Genomic DNA, 24,783 nt, shown 5'->3' with positions numbered 1-24,783 from the left:
GACAATAATGACATGTGATCCTAACCTATGCACAAAATATCGCTTTCTGATCTTGCAGACCAAATATGATTATTGTGGTCAGAAATATAAAGATTTATATAAAGTGAGGACAACCAGCCACAATGTCCTCAGTGCCCAAGAAGACTCCTAGATCTGCGCCAATCTGGTCTATCAGAACACTACTATGACACAAATTCTTAGTAAAAGTTAATGCTAGGTCTGAACAAAGGGTATTGTTACTTGTCACAGACCATGCAGACAACTACCATTTGTTGAAAGAGCCTACAATGTGCATGTGGTGTGAACAAGGAGCATACTATGTCTACAAATTGCAGCTGACCAAGGATACCCTTTTATGGTAACCATATTCATCAATAACAAAATTGAGCAGAATAACAAACCCTGCTTTTGGGATGTCCACCTATGTAAAAAAAGGCTGTCCTGTGTCCCTTATTTCATGATTGTGTTTAATGGACAAACCTATGTATATGCCATAAATAAGATGGAAACACTTTCTGAAGAAGATTTCTATTGAACAACTTCAGAAGTCTTCCACAGTTCATACCTTAAAGGGGTATTTCTACAAAGACAAGTTTCTTAAATATTCACAGGATAACAAAATAACACATTCTCTAATTCATTATTAACAAAAATACAGCATTTCACAGATATAATCCCAACCCTTCTCCATCAGTCCTGGTGTATATAATTTCAGTTGCACCTGGTTTCCAACCCTCTTTTTTTATATAATCAACTATTAAAATTATGATAATGAGCCTGGGGCTTTGGTGGGCATATTCAGAGATGCTCAGTGTTCTAGCTTCAAGGCTGTTGCAATGAGCAGAATATGTCTGGACCAACCCCCTGTTCTCTACCTCTTAATCTAATCTAGCAGCAGGAAGTACAGGTAGTGAAAAGACATCACTTAGAGTATTTGGAAATGCCCACCAGAGCCGCTTAAGCTCATAAGCATAATTTTAAATTCTAAAATTTTATTTTAGAAGGAAGGAGGCCGTGGATAACAAATATTTGAAGATTACCACAGTTCCAGTGTCTGGATCTATGAATAAGTGTCTCTGGTTTATCAGGATGGATTTTGGTGGTAGATTTTATTCTCTCCATTTGAATTTTTTTTCTCCTTTTTAATAGATTTGCAAAAATATCACAGGTTCTGCTCGTAGTTTCCCTCTAATTTCTGTGCTGTACATTGTAACTTGAAACAATTACAAGACTTTCTGTCTTTGAGGGGTTTGCATATACAATTTTATGTTTTAAAGGTCTCTCATTTCTAACCCTTTATATGTTTAATATATCTTCATTTATATGTTTAATAGCACATTTTACAATATGTTGGTTAAACTTTGCATATTGAGATGATCTGTAATGAGTCTCATCATCTTCCCATAGTAGTATAGTCATAGTTAGTACCTATTACAACATGACCTACTATGAGGCTTCTTCATGTTTAGTGATGTCTACTGCATATTCATGATACATCGGTAGGATAGGACTACAAGTGGTAGGTTTTGCATAAATAAGTATCCATAAAACCATTCCCTGCCTCTAATTATAGGACATGCAGAAGCCTCATGTACACGGCGTGCTCGGCCTGTTGCTCCTCAGAAGAAGGTTGATAATAATTCTACTCAAATAAGTTGCCCTAGTTCCTGGTTGTTGCCCCATGCAGTTAGGCACTCATTGGGGCTACTTTAAAGTGTGCTCCGACACATCACCCAGACCTTGTACTAGCAACATGGCTGACACCTTGAACCCCTATTGAGATAAGTAACCAGCAGCTTTCTCTCAGATCCCATTGATGTCCTACAACAAAGGCATAAGATATAGGAACATCAAAGCTCCTATATAATAGTAAACTTTGGGTGGCATCACAAATATAGAATACATTTATAGCAAAACTTTTGAAGCATAATCATATCGATGGGCCCATGGACTTCCATAACACTTCTTCTAACATGTTATAAAGGTAATGCAAGGTGTATATTAGCAGATCAATTACTCTTACAAAAGGATATCTATTTCTGACTACCTGTACACTGTATACGGCCACGTTACTGAAGAAACTTTTTTCTGCATTTTATTATTTTTTTCAGTAGGGAACACCAAACCTGCATCTACATAGGAATATTGAAAGCGCAAGCTCTATATGGACATTATATTTAGGTGTAATTAAACCCACGTACGCAATTTACTACTACTATACATATGGTACTATGCCAAGTCATGTGAAGCCGGCATGCAAGCCATTATCCTGCAATGGAGCCAAAAGGGGTGTGTGTGTATCCTGGCATTATAAGTAGGATACATTCACTTTATTTTCCCTGAGATATGTGAACGCAAGTAAGAAGGTGGCTGTGGGAGTAGTAGGTGAGTACATGAAGTCATATGCTGTGGTTGAATGTTCAGTATTTGTAATGTGGGATTATCTGTAGATATTGAGATGAGGACAAAAAACGCTATGCCAACATTTTACTCCAACCAGTACTATGGCATCACGACATGACATTTAAGCTGGCGTTTAGTTAATGAAATCTCCTGCGCCCCACCACCCCCACCCCAGGAGGTGTACTAGGATATTTCTCTGCTAGGCTCTCACTTTACACAATTTGGGAATAGTGTAAGGGTTAATCTGAGTATACAGAGACTAGTTCAGTGTGTACTTCCATGCGGTTTATCCTGTTTCTGTTTAGCATCTGCAAATGATTATGTGTATCATCATCTGAATGAGGCAGTGACCCGTTGAGCTCTTATCCATGTAATTGCTTATTAAGGCAAGAATAAAATATATACACCCTTATTTTCAGTGTCAGACTGAGGTTCCTTGGGACTACCAGGTAAAATTGTTTTGGTGAAATTCCCTCCAGAGTCTACTAGGAAATAGACCCCCAAGGGTCTCCAAATTCGGTTGCCTTTTGCTGTATTTCTGGGGACCTTTAATAAGGTCAAGCCTGGACCAGAGGATTCTCTGGTGGGCCTTTCTGACATTGAATTCTTTTATACAACATATCTTATAAGTACTTAATGGGGAAAAAATGATCAAAGAAGGTTCAAACTAGCCAAGCATACCAGATGAGCCTCCTCATGGGCACCATAAAATAATTCCATTTAGAGATGACTTTGGAGACGATCACTTAGGACAGACTGATGATTCATAACTGCCTATTGCTGGACTACACTTTTCTTTGAGATTAGTTTATAATATATAGTGCTTATCAGGTGTGTAACTAGAAGAGGCAAGACCCCGTAGCAGGCTTCTGAATGGACGCCCACAACCCCCTCAGAAAATATACATGTTTGTATACACAAAGTTTTATACACTATTACACACACACAAACATTTATACACACAGATCTGCACACAGCAGGAATTAGAGACAAGAGATCATTCTACTACCCCCTCCATCTCCCCTGACATTTGTTATCTGAGCTGCCAATTCATGCTGTGTACTGTGGAAGATATGCACTGTCATATACATGTGATTCTGTACAATGTGCAGTATAATATGTATATACTGGTGCACATCCTCCATTCTTTTGTGTTTTAGGTTAGATTCCGTAGCCCCTTGACACTACAGGCCCCTTAGAAACTGCTATGATTGCTACCACTGTAGTTATGCCCCTGTTGCATGTTGTTATAAAATCCCAGCAAAAAAAATCAGTTTTATTCATAAAATACTATTTCATTACAAAACTTTCAAATTATCTATACAAGATAGGGGATAGTAATCTGATCAGTGAAAGTCCAACAGCTGGGCATGGGCAATTTGACTTTATTTCTTTATATTCTTTATGTGGATGGTGGGACAACTGGTATAAAGAAAGGGGATGTTGTCCCAGATGTCAACAGAAACTTAACAACTATTCCACTAAAAAGATCACGGGTTGAATTGGCATTTCTGGGCCCCCATAAAAGTCTTTTCTGGGACCCTTGAATGCACAGCTCCACTATAACATGGCTGAAAACTGTATTGGGGTCCTGCCGATGCAGTGAAAAATCCCACTTCTTCCTGTTTCCTAGCTGTTTTTCATCAACAGGTCTGCAAGAATCAACTGGATACCATAACTGTGTGGGGCCAAGTAATTGAAGGGGTTGCATTATGTGCTGTTGTCTTCCTTTAAGGCCTTATGCAGAGGGTTGTCTGTCGAAAAGGGGACACGAAAGAGGGAACATTTTGGGCTTGTTTTGGGCAGGTGGAGATGGGAGTTTCTCTATCTTTTGCGATTTGGAAATCTGGCTTGTTCGTGGTGGGGTGGGACATGCTCACGGCACAGTGCCCATGCACCATAGACCTGTATGGGGCCCATGAGCGGGCCAGTTTGTACGGCACATGAGGACAAACAACTTCTCAGAGAAAGTACAGAAAATCCACTCGTTGTCACCTTTCTATCCTGTGTTAGCTATTACCCTCTATGATGCAATATTAGTTGTTATTTTAGCCCGGACAATTCTGTAATTGATACTTAATAACCTATTATTCGTTATGCAATGTCTTATTTCTCCTGCTGATATAATATTATCACCCATGTATTTTTAGAGACCAGTTCTACATTCATTACATGCCACATGTAGGAGGAACATCTTGATCTTAGATGAACTACCTGGCGTATAACTAACTTTCTATATAACATATAACATTAACCGGACTATATGAACAAGTTAACCTCAAATGAACTACGTGCTCAATGAAACGTGGACTTTGATGGCACATAGTGTCCAGACGTTTATCTTATGTGTAAAATATTGGACATTTTCTCAAATAGAAATAAAAAATTGTATCAGGACTTTTGTATCAGGACAAATAACTTTGTTGGCCAAATAACTGAGGAACGGTGACTATGTCATGGCCATATATGCTTTTTAGCTATTATAAAAATATGTACGTACCATGGTATACGTTGAACAACAAGAAATGGCACACAGTGAGATATGGTCGAAACCGAGGCCTTGTCCTTTCCCAATAGAAATACCTTACTATGTAACTACTACACTACCTTATTGCACCTTCATTAGGCATGTAAATGTACTAGAGGTGGATCCACTGATTTTAGAATTACCATATTTTTCGGACTATAAGGCGCACAAAAAATCCTTTGATTTTCTCAGAAATCAAAGGTGCGCCTTATAGTCCAGTGTGCCTTATATATGAACCGTACTTACAGACAACAGCTGCCTTGAGCTGTGCACAGGTCTGCCACCTGCTGGTCATTCATCCTTATAATCAGGTGTGCCTTATATATGAACCTAGACGTTTTAGCAGGCATGCACCTCCTCATTGTTTGTTCACTTGCAGAAAGTGTAAAGACCCCTTTCCCAAAATGTGTGAGGAGCTGTGTATAAATATTATTTGTCATAGGCACAACCACAGAAAAGTTCAACAATTGCATCTCTTAGTTTTTCTCTGACCTTTTTTTTGTTCCATATTGCAAATAACACTTAATAATAATCTTTATTTATATAGCGCCGTCAAATTCTGTAGCACTTTATAGATTCTGGGGAACATATACAAATAAAATAAGACATTACAGAGTAACAAGTCATATGAAGCAATAGCAGTGAGGGCCCTGCTCGCAAGAGCTTACAGTCTATGAGAATGAGGGGTCACACAGAAGCTATAAGAGCTTGTATAATGGTCCAGTCATTCTTTATAAAATATAAATAAATATTTAAGTGTCTCATATGATTAATTAAGTCTCCCCTCCTCATTGGCTTTTGTTGTAACTTAAAAGAAACCTACGATTTGATTTCATGCATTATGAAGCAAACATACTTTGAGAATGGTGTTGCTACACTGATGGAGAAACATATCTTGGTTAATCCCTGAGTTGAGTGGTTTTGCTGAAAAAACAATTATAAAATTCAGGACCTTGGGAAAGCTGGGTCAGCCTGGCTGTCTACATAAACACATTGGGGGTCATTTACTAAGGGCCCGATTCGCGTTTTCCCGACATGTTACCCGAATATTTCCGATTTGCGCCGATTGTACCTGAATTGGCCCGGGTTTTTGGCGCACGCGATCGAATTGTGGCGCATCGGCGCCGGCATGCGCGCGACAGAAATCGGGGGGCGTGGCCGAACGAAAACCCGACGTATTCGGAAAAACCGCCGCATTTAAAAAAAAATTGTGTCGCGAAAATTTCACTCACCTTCATCCTGGATAGGCCGGTGTATTTCGAGGCATTCCAGCGGACTTCAGCGCAGCAGCGCCACCTGGTGGACGGCGGAGGAACTGCTTTGATGAATCCCGGCCGGACCCGAATCCAGTGCAGAGAACGCGCCGCTGGATCGCGAACGGACCGGGTAAGTAAATCTGCCCCATTATGCATGGAGTTTGTCTTTACACATGGAGCTTAGTCAATACATGACTAATCAACTTGAGCTGCATCACTCATACACAGCCGCTGGGAGATGGTGCAGTAATTGATTATTCTGCCTTCCGGCGCAACCCAGAGATTACATCATCTTTCGGTTCAGTGAAAAAATAATGTGCTAGGAGAAGCACTTAGACAGCCACAGAAGCAAGACAGCTTCATTATCATAATTTTTATAGTTGTTTTATCAGCAAAACCACTCAGAACAGGGATTAACCAAGATATGATCCTGCATCGGTGTAGCTACAGCATTCTCAAGGTATGTTTGTTTCATAACGCATCAAATCAAATGGTAGAGTCCCTTTAAGACAACTGGCTGGAGCAGGATCCTCCCTGTTGTATTCCCAACCATTAGGTTCTAGCTGAAGAGGTAAATCTTCTGCTGATTTGTACTAATAACAAAGAGCATATGCTCACCCTCTCTGGTGCTCTGGTTCAGCCTATGGTTGCCTGACATCTGTGGCATCTGTTTGTAACTGCCTGAAACTGCTGCTGAAGTGGGTGAGCGACTGTTGATGCATCATCACAATTGAGCCTCTGAACCCCCGCTAACTGGTGCACCAAAGTAGATGAGCGCGTTATTTTTCTGCCTCCCCATAGGGACCTATGTATAATTGCTCCTAATCCTATACAACACATTTAATACAAGGCACAGCTAGTTTTGATCTTCATGATGCAGAAACTATTTCCTGGTTTTCAGTCTGAATTAGCTTATTTTTCTATGTATGTCCAGTGGCGTAACTAGGAGAGGCAGGGCCCCATAGCAGACATCTGAATGGGGCCCTCCTTCCCTCTTATATACATATTTATATACTCACAAATGTGAGTTACAGTTACACAGTATACACAGTACATATAGAGCATAATGCAGTATATATACACATCATACATTCTGTACACATACAGCATATATACATCACAGATACAGCATATATATCCCATATATGTCATACGCATATTATGTTGTACAATGTGCAGCATTATATGTATATAATGAGGTACATCATCCATCGTTTAGTTTGTCAGGTCAGGTGGCAGGGCCCCTGACGCTGTGGGCCTTATAGCAGCTGCTATGGCTGCTACCACTGTAGTTACCCCCCCTGTGTATGTCGCTGGTTGAGACAAGTTGTAATTTTTGTCTGTCCTATTATAAATCTTTTTCCCCCTACGGTATAAATAAAAGGTTATCTTTATTCTTTGGTTTTGGAATCACCATCTTTCTAAAGTCATAACTATCAAAATTTTTTCCTCTGATGGAGCTAGGTTAAGATTTTTTTTTTGCTCATAAGCTATCATTTTTCCTGTTACCATTCTAGGGTAAGTAGAATCGCTTCATACAATGCTCTGGATAAAGGGTATAAAAAACACTGCATTTTTACACAATTAGATTTTTTAAATGGCACTCACAAACAGGAAAAATACAGAATTGTATTTATTGGTTGGGGCGTTACAAATGCAGGAATATGAAATTTGAGAGGTTCAATCCTAGAATACCACTGAGGCAGAACTAATTTAGGGTTAACGTTGGCAGGCCTGGGACTTTATTGGGTCCCAAGCTGCCATAGCAGTGCATCAGTGCTCCCAGTTCACGCGACGAGGGTGATGCGACGGAGATTGTTACCTCAAACGATGCCAGAACTGAACAGATGTCCAGAACTATATACAGACACACATATTACTATGTAATGTGTGTGCCTAAAGGTTAGGTCACATACTAAAATTCTGATAGAACATATCCATTTTGGTAAACAATAATGTTCTCAGGGATGGTGTCAGCACTAGGCATACCGGGCAAGTGCCAGGGCCCAGGGCTGCTGGGGGGCCCACATAAGGCTCTACATAAGGAATCCATAAGGAGTGAAGAGGGCTTTAAATAAAATAACCATGAAGGGGCTGTTTGGGATGTTAAACTAGGGAGTATTTTAGGGAACATGAGACTGTTTTAGTTTCTGAATTTTAATGTTGCTATGTGAGTTCACTGCAAAGGGGCCCACTGAGGCTCTGTCACCCAGGGGCCTACTGAAATCTGGCGCCGACCCTGAATGTTCCTTATAACCTTCTTCAGTGTCCTCCCTTTACTCATAAAGCACTGTGTTCCTTAACATTACATTATTATGTATATATTAATACACAGTTTTACTGTAATATTTTAAATGATTCCCCAAGCCTCCAGATTTACGGAATTATGGCAAGGGTATCACTTCTTTCATGAGGTAGTTCCCAGGATTTTGCCAGAAGAATCAGGAGTGCTTGTAAAATTTACCATAGAGGGTATAGGTAATTTCAGTCCTGCCTTCACAATACACCATGCATATACTTGTGCAAAAAGGAGAAGTTCTACTTCATCATATGTGTTATTGTAATGGGGTCTTGCACTGGATTTTCATACTGCACAAGATGTATAACCGTATACTTTATTTTCAGTAATGAGCCTTAGATACTGATTAGTCTTTGCTATACAGCAATATACTGTAACATAACATATAATAAATACCCTTGTTACTCCACGCCTCAGATTTGGCATTGACCATTGATCTGCCTCATTATCTAGAACTGATTAGTGTTTCTTGTGATTGGAAAAATGATTGTATAAAAAACATTCACTTTTTATTTCTTAAAAAAAAAGGCAGCAGCATAGAGACGTTCACATGATCACTTCCAAAATATTTGTTGTCTGTATTTGACAAGGGTGACTTTGCTCTTTACTTTACAAGACATTTGCATCAAGGTTATGTTAATGAATTGAATTATTAAAGTCATTGACCTTTTAACACTTTAACTAGTTCATTCGACAAAAACTATAAAAGTTATTACCGTACTCTTAGAATATCGCACAGTTAAAAAAAAAAATTACAAAACAGTTTCTAAACACCAAAATAAAAAAAAAGAAAACAAATGTTAAACAAATTCTGGATTTTTTTTAAATACTATTCATACCCTAAGAAAGTTTAGAGTTTAGAAAAAAAAGTAATAGTAAGTAAACCTGATGCAGAGACCTGATAACCATGTTGTTTAAAAAATACTCAGATTGCAAAAAAGCAAACCCTCATACAACTACATTAATACCTTTGCATACCACAACACACTATAACTTTGTGGTGCTGGTATGGAGAGAGCTCGTGGGTGTCAACTGACACCTCTAACTGCTGCGTTTGTTGCTGGCAACGATCTTGGTAGTTAACCTGATAAGTGCCATGCTTAAACCTGACCAAAAGCGCTGTCAGTGGGTGCAACCAACTTGGATGGCCAATCGGAGGGTGCCGATCAGTTACAATGGCAGCCTACAGTCTCATGGGCTTGCCATGGATACTGATCTCGAATAGCCTGGCGATTAGCAGTAAGTGACTATATTCTGCAATACAGTATTATTGCAGTATACAGTATAAGTGATGAAACCACCTAGGGTTAAAGTACCCTAGGGGGTCTGATATAATAATTAAAAAATGTAAAAAATATTTTTTTAAAGTAAAAGTTTAAGTCACCCCCTTTCTTTAGAACAAGTATAATACAAAACACAAAAGAAAGCCATGAAAACAGAGCCCACAAGTAAAAACACAGCAAATGTATTTTTTTGTCAATTTCACTGCACTTGGAAATTTTTTCCAGCTTTCCAGTACATTGCATGGAATATTAAATGGTGCTACTAAAAAGTTATATTAGTCCCACAGACAACAAGCCCCCATACATCTCTGTAAATGGAAAAATAAAAAAGTTACTGCTTTTTTAATGGGGGGATTAAAAAACAAAAAGACAAACATAAAAAAGGGCTGGGTCCTGAAGGGGTTAAAGGACATCTTCCATCAAATTTACTGATGGTAGACTGCCATAAAATACCTGCTCCTCCTGTTTGTCAGGGGATAGCATGATTTTTTTCATCATCAGGAACATCTGAATTCTTCTAAAAATAACTTTTAAAAAATCTGTAAATGTGCCGGAGGAGCTGCGGTTTATGTCACCGCTCTGCCATCTTAATATATGTACCCCCCTTAATGTAGCCTGGTACAGCCCGTCCCACTTGCAGACTGCTGTTGACAGCAGCCAGATGGGCAGTACCAAGCTAAATTCAGTAAATCTGATGGTAGATCTTACAGTTTCAAATTGCATCAATAAAAATTTCCTATCTTTTGCTCTACGAACACTCTGGCGCATCCACATCCTGGTCTTCATCTTGTTAGACAACTCATTATTGACAATTAATCAGCTGCAGAATGTTATGTCTTCTCGCAGTCTCTGGCTTTTACAGGACATCTCCACGCTGCATCCCTGATAATTCCACAGTCAATTACAAGAAACCGTCCTGTGGATAGCAACAATGTCCCACACTGTATTCCTAAATAACATATACCCCTTCCAACTGATAGGAAAGTCCATTGGCTTTTTTGATTGGTTCTATACCACTGTGCTATGTGGCCTGTTTTTGTTGTTGGTGTTTCTGCCTTACCTGCTGGTGTTTCTATGTCTCAGCTGTATTCATTTTATTATTATTTATTGTATTATTAATGGCCGGGCTCCCACTAAAACAAGTTTACTCAGGATAACAAAATAACACATTCTCTAATTCACTGTTATTAACAAAAATACAGCATTTCACAGATATAAGTCTAACCTGTCTCTATCAGTCCTGGTGTATAGAATTTCAGTTGCCCCTAGACACGACCCTGTAACTTCTGACTTGTGGTGGCTGCCATCTTGGATTTCTGTGTGATGGCCGGAAGCTGAGTTTCCATGTCTCTCTCTGCTCTGTGCCTGTAGCTCAACCTCCCTGCAGTCTAGCACTGAGCTCACACTGACATATACACGGATTCCCTTTCTGTCAGCACCACATGTTGAGCAGAGAGAAGAGGGAGGCAGGAACATATCTGTAAGAACAGAGGCATACATCTCTGATCTGTCTCATCTCTCTATGTGTCAGTGTGTTAGTACAATGTCAGAAGCCAGATGAAAGTGTATATACACCTGTACCCTGATAATGTAGCCACACTGTCACCCCACAGAACTAGAGGGATCATAATGTTCTGCTTAGAAAGGCCCCAACCACACCCTGAAATTTTGGTGCAGGTGCAATTACCCTTTCAACCCTTGGTTACTCTATAATCCTTTCAAAACAGAGAAATGACCTCAAATAAAATGATAGAAGTAATTATTACATTCTAATTACAATCAAATAATTGTAGTTTTTATCTTTGATTTACTGTATATTGTAGCTGTCGCTGTTTACTATAGTGAGTTTTGGCACCATCCCCAGTATACAAAAGCCTACAAAACAGAAAGGTTAATTTCCCTTGACTTGATTGCATGGCCAAAGGTTCAGAACAAAGTCTCTCTTCACTTTCTCTATTTTCACAGTGTTGAAAAAGAAGACCGCAAGGTAAGTTCGTGGACGCAGCACTGATGGCACAGGACGCGGAACATGTTGAAACTACGGAACCTGTGGAGAGGAAAGGGGTGAGTGATTACCTGGGCAACAGTTGTCACTACCTTCAATGAAGACCGTTCCCTCTATGAATCACTGTAGGCAATATCTTTTGATGCTGCAACATCAAATACATCTTCTTGGTTTATTCCTACCTTTCATGTAGCTACATTGTACATGCGAAGCATCCCAGATTGTTCACATTTTAATGATGACTTGAAGCATTAGTCTTGCCTAGTAGAGAAGGATGTGGAAGTTATAGCCTATTTTCAGGCCTTAAAAGGTTTTCCTTAGTCGCCACTTAAAAAAAGTTTTAAACTGACATTCCCGATGCTCTATCATAACTGTTCAGGATATTTCTGAAAAAACAAACAATATATATATATATATTTGATTCTAGCATACCCTCTCATTTCCTGAAATGTTTTTTTGCATGCTGAGATTACAATTCCCATCACACTTTGCACAGCAGGCTATGTGTAAAAAGCTCCTCCTCCCAGTAAGTGCCTTTAGCTCAAGCCCAGTCGATATAGAAACTACAGCGACTTTCCTCTCTACATCACATCATCCTCTTTGTGGTTCCCTCCCTGACAGTACAGTATCACTACAGCTCTCCACTTTGCTAGCAAGACCTTTTTGTCCTGCTACAAGCCCCTTTCTGCAGTTCAAGCACATACTGCCGATGCTATCTCTCAGCACATTGGTGACAACTTAGTCCTGGATATGGTGGGGCATAAAAAATTTGCTTGTGGCTCGCCCCACTCTTTTGTCCCTCTCAAAAGTTAGGAGGTAAATTGCACTTGTCAGTTTCAAGCCAGGAATCTGGCTATGGTTGTGACATCACATGAAGTGTCAAAATCAAGATCTGGTGAGGACACATGACCAGAAAGAATCTGCACAGAATTGACACAGCACACAAATTACTAATGGAAAGGGTCTTTCACCTTATGCACATACATTTTAATAATTTTTTTTTGCCTGGGAAACCTCTTCAATCCACCTACCGTATATACTTGAGTATAAGCCGACCCGAGTATAAGCCGAGACCCCTAATTTTACCACCAAAAACTGGGAAAACCTATTGACTTGAGTATAAGCCGAGGGTGGGAAATGCTTGGTCACAGCCCCCCCAGTATATAGCCAGCAAGCCCCCAGTAGTATAAAGCCTTTCAGCCCCCCTGTAGTATACAGCCAGCCCAGCCTCCCCCCTGTAGTATACAGCCAGCCCTTTCTGCCCCCTGTAGTATACAGCCAGCCCACTCTTCTCCCTGTAGTATACAGCCAGCCCATTCTGTCCCCTGTAGTATACAGCCAGCCCATTCTGCCCCCTGTAGTATACAGCCAGCCCATTCTGCCCCCTGTAGTATACAGCCAGCCCACTTTGCTCCCTGTAGTATACAGCCAGCCCATTCTGCCCCCTGTAGTATACAGCCAGCCCATTCTGCCCCCTGAAGTAGGTTTCTGGGAATTACATACTGTATTTGTTTATGTTATGTATTATGTTATTGTATCTCTCTACACACTGACCCACATTTAGTAAAGTGTTTGCGCCAGTTTTCTGTCTGTTTATTAGTGCTCGGATATGAAGCACTTTGTACTGACTAAATTGTGTCCTGCTGCGTAACTGGTCCAGGTTTTTTTTTGGTAAACAACATTTATCACTGCGACTTGACAGAATTGTGTCACATGCTCTATGTTAAAGGTGCACCAAAAATAAAAGTTGGTGCAGTTTGCGCTAGCTTTGATAAATGTGGCCCAATGTGTGATCGGTGACTGCTCTATATTATAATATTTTGTTTTTTTATCTGGCTCACAGAAGCTGACATCAACACTTATTCTTGTGACCCTGGTGTCCACCATTGGATCATCCTTCCAGTATGGATACAATGTGGCTGCAATAAATTCTCCGGCTCCTGTAAGTACCATAGTTTCATTCTTCAAGGAGTATGATGCTAGGGAAAGCCATGAATGCCCCTTCAAATATACTAGCGTAAATATAGGTAGGGCATTGAAAGTCATAGGAAACTTTGCCATTGACCTAAAATGCTACATTTATGTATATGGGACAGGCGTGGAGACAATTACACAACTGTAGCCACTGTAATAATTATGGGATGTATATCTCAATATATTAGTAAATTGTAAAAGGTATATGGTCATCTAGCTGTAGGTCCATCAAGTCCAGCCTAAAGCTCTACAGTGTTAATCCAAAGAAAGGGGAAAATATTAATGAGGCAGATGCCAATTGTCCTAACAATTTCAATAAATCCCTGGTTAAACATCCCAGTTAAAAAATATACTTCCCATAACTTGGGAAGTTTTTCTTTCAAGACATCCAGGCCCATTTTGAACTTGTCCTGTGTATCAAGCATCACATCATGCTATGGCAGAGAGGTCCATAGTATCACTTCTCTTACAATAAAAAATCCCTGTCTATGATGATAAACTGTAGTAGCTCTCTAGCTATTGTAGTGGGGACCAAAAGCTTAAAGGATTGCAAATTTCAATGACCTTTGAGCCCCATTACAAATCTGAAAACGGAAGAGACCTGTGTCAAAAAAGCTGTGGCATAAATTAATCTTTAGCTACAAAATTCTGTCCTGAATCAACCATTTTTTTTACCAACAATTAACTTTATTAAAGGGATTATTAACAGATAGAACACGCTGCAAGAGAGGCACATACAGGTTGTTCACACAGGACCCAGCAGAGCAAATGAGTACAAAAGGGTGAGGTCATGGTCCAAATATGGTTTGTGTAAGTAATTATCCAATGATGTAGCTGTATTGTTAGCTGGAGTGTGATTGGAGAGGTGCTACTACCTGACCAGGGGAGTATAAAACTCCTGCTGGGTGAAAGCATATGGTCAGACTGCAGAGTCAGAGTGAATAGAGAGACAGTGGGGCTCATTTACTAAGGGTCCCAGCTGCATCTCAACTATCCCAGGCTGCATCTACTATCAGGCTTTATGCACTATTTCTGCAGACCACTCTCCACGACCACTCTAGCAACCAGAATCCTACGTTAATTGTTTTGGGCTGTTGTCTGCGGTTCAATAAAGAACTGTCAGTTGATTTGCACAACGTTACCTCCGCCTGATCCCTGGAAACGGCTGTCTACCACCATGGGATCCCCTACACTTTTTAAACTTTATGGCCGAAGCTGCTTTGGCGCAGGGAGGTACGCGCTCGGCGCACCATGCGCGCGACCGTGCGCACGGCTCTCCTTCACTTCCTATATAGCCGCGTGCACGGTCGCGCGCATGTTGTGCTGAGCGCGTACCTCCGTGCGACGAAGCAGCTCCGGCCATAAAGTTTTAAAAGTGTTTTAAACCGCGATACTGCAGTTTAAAACACTAACAAAAATAAGCTCCGGCACCAGCTCACCCTGAGCTGGTGCTCGGTAGTTCCCTCTTATACCTGCCACTTCAAGTGGTAGGTTTCCTTTAATGTCAGGACAGGACCACAGTATATTGGGGGTTATTTACTAAGGGCAGGGCCGGATTAAGGGTGGTGGGGGCCCCTGGGCGCAAATTGGTGGGGGCCCTTCCAATAATGTTTTTGGAAGTATATAGCCACTGTAAACAGTGCATCGGCGATCTCCTCCAGTGATAGCAGCTGTGTCTCACTGACATAGCTGACATCCTAGACCCCTATGTCTGATGCTGCGCATCACACAGAGACAGTCAGCGACTCAGCTGACTGTGGGAAACTGGTGGGGGCCCCTTTAAAAGTGAAAGTGGTGGGGGCCCCGGGGCTCGAGCCCCGGGAGCCCCTCCTTTAATCCGGCCCTGACTAAGGGTATATTGGGGGTTATTTACTAAGGGTCCCGTGGCCGCATTTCCATCAGGTTTTCCAATGTTTTTGGGGACCGTGCCGTTGGGACAGGGATTTATAAGGGGATTGTGTCACATGCGATCGGATGGCGCTTTGGGGCTGGCTTTCATGCGTCAGAAATCGGGGGATGTGCTGTCGGACATTCCGACGGATTCGGACAGAGCGCGGGATTTAACTTTAAAATTGTGTCGCAAGCAATGCACTTACATGCACCAGGAAGAAGAAAGTGAACTCTGTCGAACCTGAGCAGGGAAGCGACACATGCAGGATATTGGGCGCACAATGTATGTGAATCGTGGGAAACAGTGCATTCTCGTCGGACATTCCGGATCGGGGAGCGTGCAGAATCGGGTAAGTAAATGTGCCCCATTGTCTCCTGCACAATTGAATATATTTAGTGACATTTTTCCTTTCTTGTGCTCTCAATACTTTATCAGGAGATTGTTGTATTATGTTGCCACCTAGTGGTGATGATGTGACTTACAGCTTTACAAAATATGGATTTGTGCTATGAAAATTTGTGGACACATCTGTACATCAATGGTAACGGCCTTATTTTACAATGTTAGCGATTAGTTATGGTGTACGTAACAAATATAACACTTTCACCACTTTCACTCTACTGCTAAAACTCCCTGATTTTGTATGATGTGCCCTCAATACCATTCACCTAGTAAATGATGGGTAGAATCACATTCAATATTGCCAGTCTTTAGTGGATTGTTACACAAATATGCTACTGACAAGTTGACATAATTGACCCAATTTACATGTGTACAGACTATTAGCACCCTCTAGTGGGTATTGAAAATGTGTGTATATGTGTGTATTGAAACTTTTCTTGTTTTTTGTTCTATTATTTTAGTTTATGCAAAGCTTTTATAATGAAACATATCTTGTGCGTTATGACTCCCCAATGACCACAAGCTTAGAGACTATACTCTGGTCACTTACCGTCTCTTTATATCCACTGGGTGGATTCTTTGGGTCTTTACTGGTGGGGCCTTTGGTCTACAAAATTGGCAGGTGAGTGTTCCTGTACACTAGAATACACTAATGTATCAACCATAATAATGTAATATTTATCCTGTCTTTTTACAAACGCTACCTTTCATATCTATTTCTTACCGTTTCTGGTTCAAATCTATCTATTGATAGTAGGGACACCATAAAATGAAAATGTAAAATTGTAGCAAAAGATAATTATGATTCTTCTTATAATTATTATTAAGAAAGCACCATTTATTCCATGGTGATGTACATTTAAAAAGGAGTTCAAATACATTAAGAAGAGAACTAAAGGAAGTAATGGGACCCTAATGTGGGGGCTCACAATCTATCTATATGGGAGGGTAGATGGGGCACAGCAGTTTGGTTATTGCATGCTGCTGGCAAATTTTAACAGATGAGTTTTCAAGTTACTTTTAAATATTTGGAAGTTTGGAAGACAGCATAACATATATTACCAGCAGGAGAGTTCCAGAGTATGGGGAATGGATAGGAGAAGGACAGATTGGGAGATGTAAGAGAGTTACACAGCTGGCGGACCACAGACAAGAAAATTGCAGTAGTTCAAGCAGGAGATGAAGAGAGCATGGACCGGTGGAGGCGGCAGGTTGTAGTGTTGGCTTGGATGTGGGCTCATAGGTTACCCTAAGGCAGCAGACTTTTCATACAAGGGGAGAGTGTGATGACATTAATTGTTATTGATAGGTCTGGTGGGAGAGATGAGTAACTTGGTGGAGGAACGATTGTTCTGTTTTGCCCATGTTGTACAATTAGGGAGAAGGAGAATATATTTGATAGGCCTCATTCACACGCCCGTCTGCAAATTTGCAGCTGCATATACGTCCGCATAGACGGCAATGGCGGCACCGTCTCGCGCAGTACACCGGGAAAAGATAGAGCATGCTGGGCATACCACCGTGTGAATGTACCCTTAGGGAGAGGTGATGTCATCAACATTGGAGTGACTTGAAAGCTTTGAGACTTATTGCGCTGTCTTGAGTTTGTAAAAGATGAGGGAGCAGTGCCAATGGTTAGCGAAAGACTGAAAAGCTGGGTTAGGGCAGGGAGAAGCAGAGTAGTGATACTACAGATTGTAAGAGCCAAGTTTGTACAAATAGGTACAAAGGACATTAAAGTAGACTAAAGTAGAATGAGGTATTTAGTTATATAGAGGTATAGATATCAAACCATTGAAGAGGCAGCACTCCAAGGTCAAGGTGTAGCAAAGGATTATGTATGTAATCCTTATATATGTAGTGTAAATCTGTTATGTTGGACTGTTTTGTGTGAACATAACCTCTGTCTTCTTCAGAAAAGGCACTTTACTTGTGAACAACATCTTTTCCATTGTTCCGGCTATTTTAATGGGAACCAGTGTCCTGTCCAAGTCTTTTGAAGTCATCATTGCTAGTCGCTTGGTAATCGGCATCTGTGCTGGTAAGATTTGTATGACAAATAAACACATAAGATATAATAAAACTGAACTTGTCACAACAAGGCCTTTGTATACAAATTTAGTTAACCTTTTATTACCAGGGTTAGTGTCTGCTGATTTCTGGCAGCTAGGAAAGTCTGCTATATTATTCAAGCGCGATCATACGGTACATGGATGGGCTAATTTCTTTACATGTTTAAATTACATACAGTGTCGTTTCAATACTAATGTCTGTTTCAGGTCTGTCCTCCAATGTTGTCCCAATGTACGTTGGTGAGATGTCCCCCAAAAATCTTCGAGGAGCTATTGGTGTGATGCCCCAGCTGTTGATCACTATTGGTATCCTTATGGCACAGATATTTGGAATCCGCATTATCCTTGGAAATCATGATGGTAAGACATGCTACCATAATTATTGAGGGAAATCTGCAAAAGTCTCTTATCATGTTTTAACTTCACCTTTTTTAGACTGATTATTTCATTGAAACCCTACATTGGTATACAATCGCCTATTTAATGTCTGACCATGGGCTCTAAGTCAATCCAGAGATGGATTATAATAGGAGATTTAGCTTGCAATTTGGATGGTGGTCATCTCCAATATGGCTAACCTTTAGATGAAAGAGTGATGACTAGACATAGTGATCTGTACAGCGCTGTGGTATACGATGGCACTATATATATGAAACTTTATTTACAGTGGTGATGTTGATTCTCATTATTCTTATATTGTTGTACGGCAGGTTGGCCCATACTGCTGGCACTGACAGGGATCCCTGCTGTGATGCAACTGATGATACTGCCCTTCTTCCCTGAAAGCCCAAGATACACATTGCTGCATAAGGGCAAAGAGGATAAAGCCAGGAAGGGTGAGTGTTACATAATGCAATGAAAATAGCAGTGAATTTGTACCCAGAACCATTCCATTGGCGACAGGTAACCAATTTTTGCTGATTTCTGGATCCAGTATTCTCCTTAAATTGTTTGAGTTTACAGTAAATTCAGTTTTTGGCAATTGCCAAGAGGACACATATATTTTCAGGAGAGGGTCTCTCTGTACGTATGATTTTTCTTTGCTTGTTTTTGTGAGTTGTATTAGGCAAAAACATCATTTTGTAGTGATTTCACTATTTTATGTTTTGAATTGAAGAAAAATATATAAATTCAAAAAATAAAAATAATTCAGTTGTTCCTTAAATGAAGTTCTACTTCAACAGATGGTGGAAAGTTTTTATTATATTTATTAACTATTTATATATCCTCCAAGCACTACAGCGTTTGAGAGGCTGGAATGACGTGGACGATGAAATAAAGGAAATGTATCAAGAGGACCAATCGGAGAAAGCAGAGGGACGCCTCTCAGTTTCAAACCTGTGCACTTTCCGTCCACTTCGCTGGCAGCTCATCTCGATTATTGTCTTGAACATGGGACAACAACTATCAGGGATAAATGCGGTAAGATGGAATCTATTTTGATTTAAAGGAAATCTACCATTTCAAAATGGTCATTCTGACCGAAACATACCTGTACTTAGGGGTTGATTAGCTGATGCTGGAGGTGGTCTTGATATGGCACAAAAATCCTTAGTTTTGTGCAAAAATCGATTTATACACTAGCCAAATGAACTCAATTGGGAGCTAGTGTATAAATCGATTTTTGGACGAAACTAAGGATTTCTGTGCCATGTCAAGACCACCTCCAGCATCAGCTAATCAACCCCTAAGTACAGGTATGTTTGGGTCATAATGACCATTTTGAAATGGCAGCTTTCCTTTAAAGGGAACCTATCAGTAAGTTTAACGCTCCTGAGGGTTAGAGTTATGGCGTAATCCGGGCTGAAGCACACGGCCCGGTGGAGATGGGTCAGGTGAGCGTTCCTCACCTCTCACATCTATATAGAGAGCCATGTGGCAACGCCACAAAATGGGAAGGAATAGGACCTGCTCTATCTTTTGTGCTCACCGCACAATGACCGGGTGTAATAGACCTCGAAGAGAGCTGTGATTTGGCTGCAATTTAGCCGTAAAAGATCACGGCTTTTAATATGGTCTCTTGCATGGAGCCTTAACATTGCGTTTATAAAACACAATGTTAATGAGATGTTAACATAAGACTTTTACATTGCATTTACATACAAGTGTGAACGCACTCTAAACCATCAGCATGGCTTCATGTATATGGGATTTAGGGTCCAAATCCTTTTTAAGTTACCTATGTCAGTTGCACTGTACCCAAAATACTGGAGGGGAAGGAGTGCTGGGACCCCTACCGCATGCATAGTGCATATGTCGTGCACCACATGCACTCCCTAAAATCATGGTATGTACACTGAAGTGAGGTGCTCTAACCCCAGCTTTTCTTTTCTGAAGTAGATACAAGTCACCAGACCCTGACCCCCCTTTCCAATACGGAATCTCGAAAATGCAGCAACCAACACCATTGTATTGGCTGTGTTAACTTCGAGAGTCCAAACCTCTCAGCACAGGCCACAGCTCTCCACTATAGAACTTATAACCATGTGTGACGTTTTGGGACCCCTGAAGGGTACACAAGGTCAATTATATATTGTTTTTATAGACACTCCCTGAATGCAGGGGTTCTGAGAGGTGCAGGAAGTGAGTTACAGTTGTCCACACAACCTCTGATATGGCACAACACTAGCTCACAACCAGTACAGCAGACTGCCACCAGTTCTTATTTGATATAAGCCCAGTCCATAACGGGATTATATTGGATTAAAGGGCAACCCGGTAACATGTATATAACCGAAACATGAGAATTTGAGGATCGGAATAAAAAAAAATGCAGGTTAAATTTAATATTTCATTGCCAATTGCGTTACCTTGGGCAGAACAAATGGTGAAAGGATAGTGCACACTTGACGACTCTTCCTGTCTGATCTTGTGATGGCAATATCCCCCAGGAAAATAACAATTGCTGTATATTGCTATATATTTCATCACACCATGTTGTACAGTTTCTCATTACCATCAGCATACAGAACTGTCAGACTAAATACCACCATACAGTTCTTAAATAATGTTAGCTTATCCTTGGCATCATCCTGAAGAAATCACATCACACCACCCAAATCACCACAAAGCCCAGAGCAGCTATAGGGATCACCTTAAATGCTTTATATGTTTTATCTAATAGTGTCTTCTATGTTACACAGGTTTATTACTATGCAGATACTATATACGCACAAGCTGGAGTTCCAGGTGACACAGTTCAGTACGTAACAGTGGCAACTGGATCTGTCAATGTCCTGATGACGGTGGCTGCGGTGAGTCTGAACTGAAGTTACTGATCAGAATAAAGGTTTCCTACTTGATAGAAAATCTACTCTGACTGGTAAATCACCTGGCTTGTCTCTTTTCATACAATACCTATTCCTTATTAAGTTAAAATAAATCTACCACCAGGATGAAGGATTGTAAACCAAGCACACTGACATGGTGGTCTGTGTCCCCTCTGGCAGGACCCACCATTCTTTTAGCTCCTTAAGCCCTTGATTTTAAAGAAAGGCTTTACAAATTATGCAAATGAGCCTAAGGGGTTCCAAGCTCTATTAATTGACCCTGGAGTTCCTCGGGGCTTATTTGTATAATTTTAAAGCATTTTTGGGGGAAAAAACAAGGTCATAAAAAGCTACAAGAAGAGCAGATCCTGTCAGAGAGGAAACATACCAACATCTGGTGGTAGACTTAGACAAAAAAGGAACATGAAGTCTCAGGACAGGCTTTTATGTCCAAAATGATCAAAGAAAGTTATCAACACAGAAAGTTGCTACTACAACAACCAGGAATGTTCCCAGTGATACACAGCTGTTTGATGTGTTTTCTGTGATACAGAACACAGAGCTGGAGTTGCTGGATCTAATCGTTATGGACCTGCATTAACTGCAATCGATTTCTGAGACAATTCTGGTGTTTGATATGCTATATAACCATTTCCCATTGGAAAAACTTATTTTTTAACCCAATATGGCGGCTTTTAAGATGCTGGTCATATTCCAGATACAGGGAGGAATTTATCATATTCCGGCACTTGTTGAACCTCCTGATGTATCCTCTGGGTGTCTGGGCCACCATGCAAATCTCTGTCAGGCAAACATTCACAGGCTTTAGCAATCATGCAGGCACGGGGTAGGAACGGTGGTGATATGTGGAAAATAATCGCAATTACTGACGTTTCACTAGTAATTTTGATTATTGGCGCATGAATAAAATTGGCGTACAAGTCCTGATAAATCTCCTCCACACTCTAAGGCTGCATTCAGACAGACGTGTGCCCGCTGTACAGTAACACGGCGGGCACACGTCGGCGCCGGAGAGAGGAGGAGGAGGTGAGCGTTGCTCACCCCCGCCCCTCTCCATAGGGATATATGGTGCACGGCGCTGTATGCCAAGAAAAGATAGGACATGTCCTATCTTTTCATGGCTACAGAACGGTACGGTGCCGCACATGTCCTAAACCATACTGCTCCATATGATGCAGCTCGCCCATTGCTGGCCTATGGGGGATATATATACGGCGACCGTATATACGTCCCCCAACGGTCGTGTGAATTCGCCCTAACAGATAGGTCTGCTTCACCCATTACTTGCTGTGGTATCAGATTGTAATTTTCCTGAGTTTTCTGAAATAAAAGGATGTCCAGGGACCTTTAACCCTGTATAATTCCATATGAAGATGTTCCATCCTAATAATGCTATTGTTATAAGTAATTCCATATGTTTAATGTTATCTGCTTCTTTCTATAGATCTTCATTGTGGACTCGTGGGGGAGAAGATTACTCCTGCTGCTAGGCTTTGGCACTTGCTGCACTGCTTGTGTTGTGCTGACTATTGCCCTTGTTTACCAGGTGGGAAAGCTATACCGTTATATGGGAGCTGTTTCATATTTGTGAAATATACATATATTGGGGGATATTTGCCATAGCTTGTTTCCTGGCGTCAAAGCCATAAAAAAGTCTCACCTCCTGGCGCATGGCCATGACTTGTGACTTTCTTTTCTTCAACGCCACTCTCACACCAAGTGGAAGGGCATTTTCTATAGCTTACACCAAGAGCACAGAATATAGCAGAGTTTTATGGCAGGCTGGACCCGGCATAGAATTCACTCGGGCAATATACCAAGAGGACGGAACTCTTTAAGTACAGTATGTGTTCTACATATTCAATTTACAGAAAAGATGGGACAATTGTTGAAAAAGATATATTAATGTTATTATTTTGCTTAATGAGATCTCATTTTTTCCAGACATCTGTGTCCTGGTTGCCCTACCTTAGCATTGCCTGTGTCATCATCTATGTTATAGGTCATGCCATTGGACCAAGTAAGTACATGGTATTTTAGCGTAAAATGGTCCAAACGTTTTAAAAGTTTTCAAATATGGTCTACAATTAAAAAATATGTGGCTTCAGTTTACTGGAGGATGAATTGTAAACATTTATTTATAATTTTGTGGGAAGGGATTCAGAATAACTTGGAATTTGTTCAAATTCCTTGTAGTTTTTGTGCTTAGTAGGCCAATGAGGAGTCCAATTTATTGACTGGCACCCTTTGGTATTGGATCTTGCATAAAGAAATGATTGAGTGGAGCACCGACCGGACCCCTAAATTCAACTTGTTCGAACTTGTTTTTTCCATAGAAAACTATGTTAACAGTGTGTTACGCTCCTCTGTGTTCTGTACCATGCTGTTGACAAATCTAACTAAATATCTAACATGACAAGTTCCCATCAGTAATGGCAAAATGTCTAGTTATAAAACTGAAAGTGAAAAAATGTAAAAAACATTTACCGGTAATAAAAATATTTTTCCCTTCAGGTCCTGTCCCTTATGTTATTACCACTGAGATGTTTCGGCAAGCCTCCCGCCCTGCAGCCTTTATGGTGGCTGGAAGTGTACATTGGTTATGCAATTTCATTGTTGGACTCATCTTTGAGTTCTTAAGGGTAAGAGTTCTGTTAAGCATCTAAAAACGCTTTTGGTAGAATTTGTTTTTCTTATTAACAACTTATCTGCTATGTTATGTTTCTTTACAGAAAGGATTAGGATCCTACTGTTTTATCTTATTCGCTGCCATCTGTCTTGCAACTTTTCTCTTCATATTTTTTGTGGTTCCGGAAACTAAAGGTAAAACATTCTTGGAGATCAGTCAGATAATGGCCAAGAAAAATGGACTTGATGAGATGACAGACTCCAAGGAATTCCTGGATCTTTACCCACCTGTGAAGTTCTCCATACCTGAGAAATCAGATAATGTCACTATTACAGCATTGTAATTGTCTGCTCATTGGATGTCCATTGGTTTGCAGGGTTTCCACCAGCTCCCAAATCACCCAAAAGGATTTCCTGTGTTCCAGCTGTCAATTTAGAGAAAAGTTATATTTGTGCCATCCATGGTTCATGGCCCCAGCCACATTATGCCAAGAAGCTAATTTGCAGATTATTGAGAAACAGGATAGGTACAAGTGGATAGATTTCTATGGTTTTACGTGTAGGTTGACATTGGAGCTAATAGACTTCCTTTAGAACCTCAACATCAAAAACTGTAACATGTCTATTATATTTTTATAGATTGTTTAAAACACAATACAATTTTTTATGTTTTATTGTCACCTGGACACTTTTTGGTAAAATTAAATAAGCCGTGTGTTGTTTTTTTAAGTTGTTTGTGTTTAGTTTTCATCC

The 24,783-nt window shown here is 40.5% G+C and overlaps 1 protein-coding gene across 1 annotated transcript; it reads left to right on the top strand.

Moving 5' to 3' along the window:
* The first annotated feature begins 2,303 nt into the window (after positions 1-2,303).
* On the top strand, positions 2,304-24,759 carry LOC140135011 (solute carrier family 2, facilitated glucose transporter member 5-like). Its single transcript, XM_072155935.1, has 13 exons — positions 2,304-2,385; positions 11,734-11,832; positions 13,617-13,715; positions 16,502-16,662; positions 17,957-18,081; positions 18,320-18,472; positions 18,823-18,948; positions 19,347-19,534; positions 21,256-21,366; positions 22,847-22,948; positions 23,347-23,422; positions 23,917-24,044; positions 24,135-24,759. The coding sequence occupies exons 2-13, from the start codon at positions 11,779-11,781 to the stop codon at positions 24,372-24,374; spliced, it is 1,563 nt and encodes a 520-aa protein (XP_072012036.1). The 5' UTR covers positions 2,304-2,385; positions 11,734-11,778; the 3' UTR covers positions 24,375-24,759.
* Positions 24,760-24,783: the final 24 nt, after the last annotated feature.

The sequence above is a fragment of the Engystomops pustulosus genome, chromosome 6 (assembly GCF_040894005.1).
Source record: "Engystomops pustulosus chromosome 6, aEngPut4.maternal, whole genome shotgun sequence".
Lineage (NCBI taxonomy): Eukaryota > Metazoa > Chordata > Amphibia > Anura > Leptodactylidae > Engystomops > Engystomops pustulosus.
This window is presented reverse-complemented; position numbering and strand designations above follow the sequence as displayed.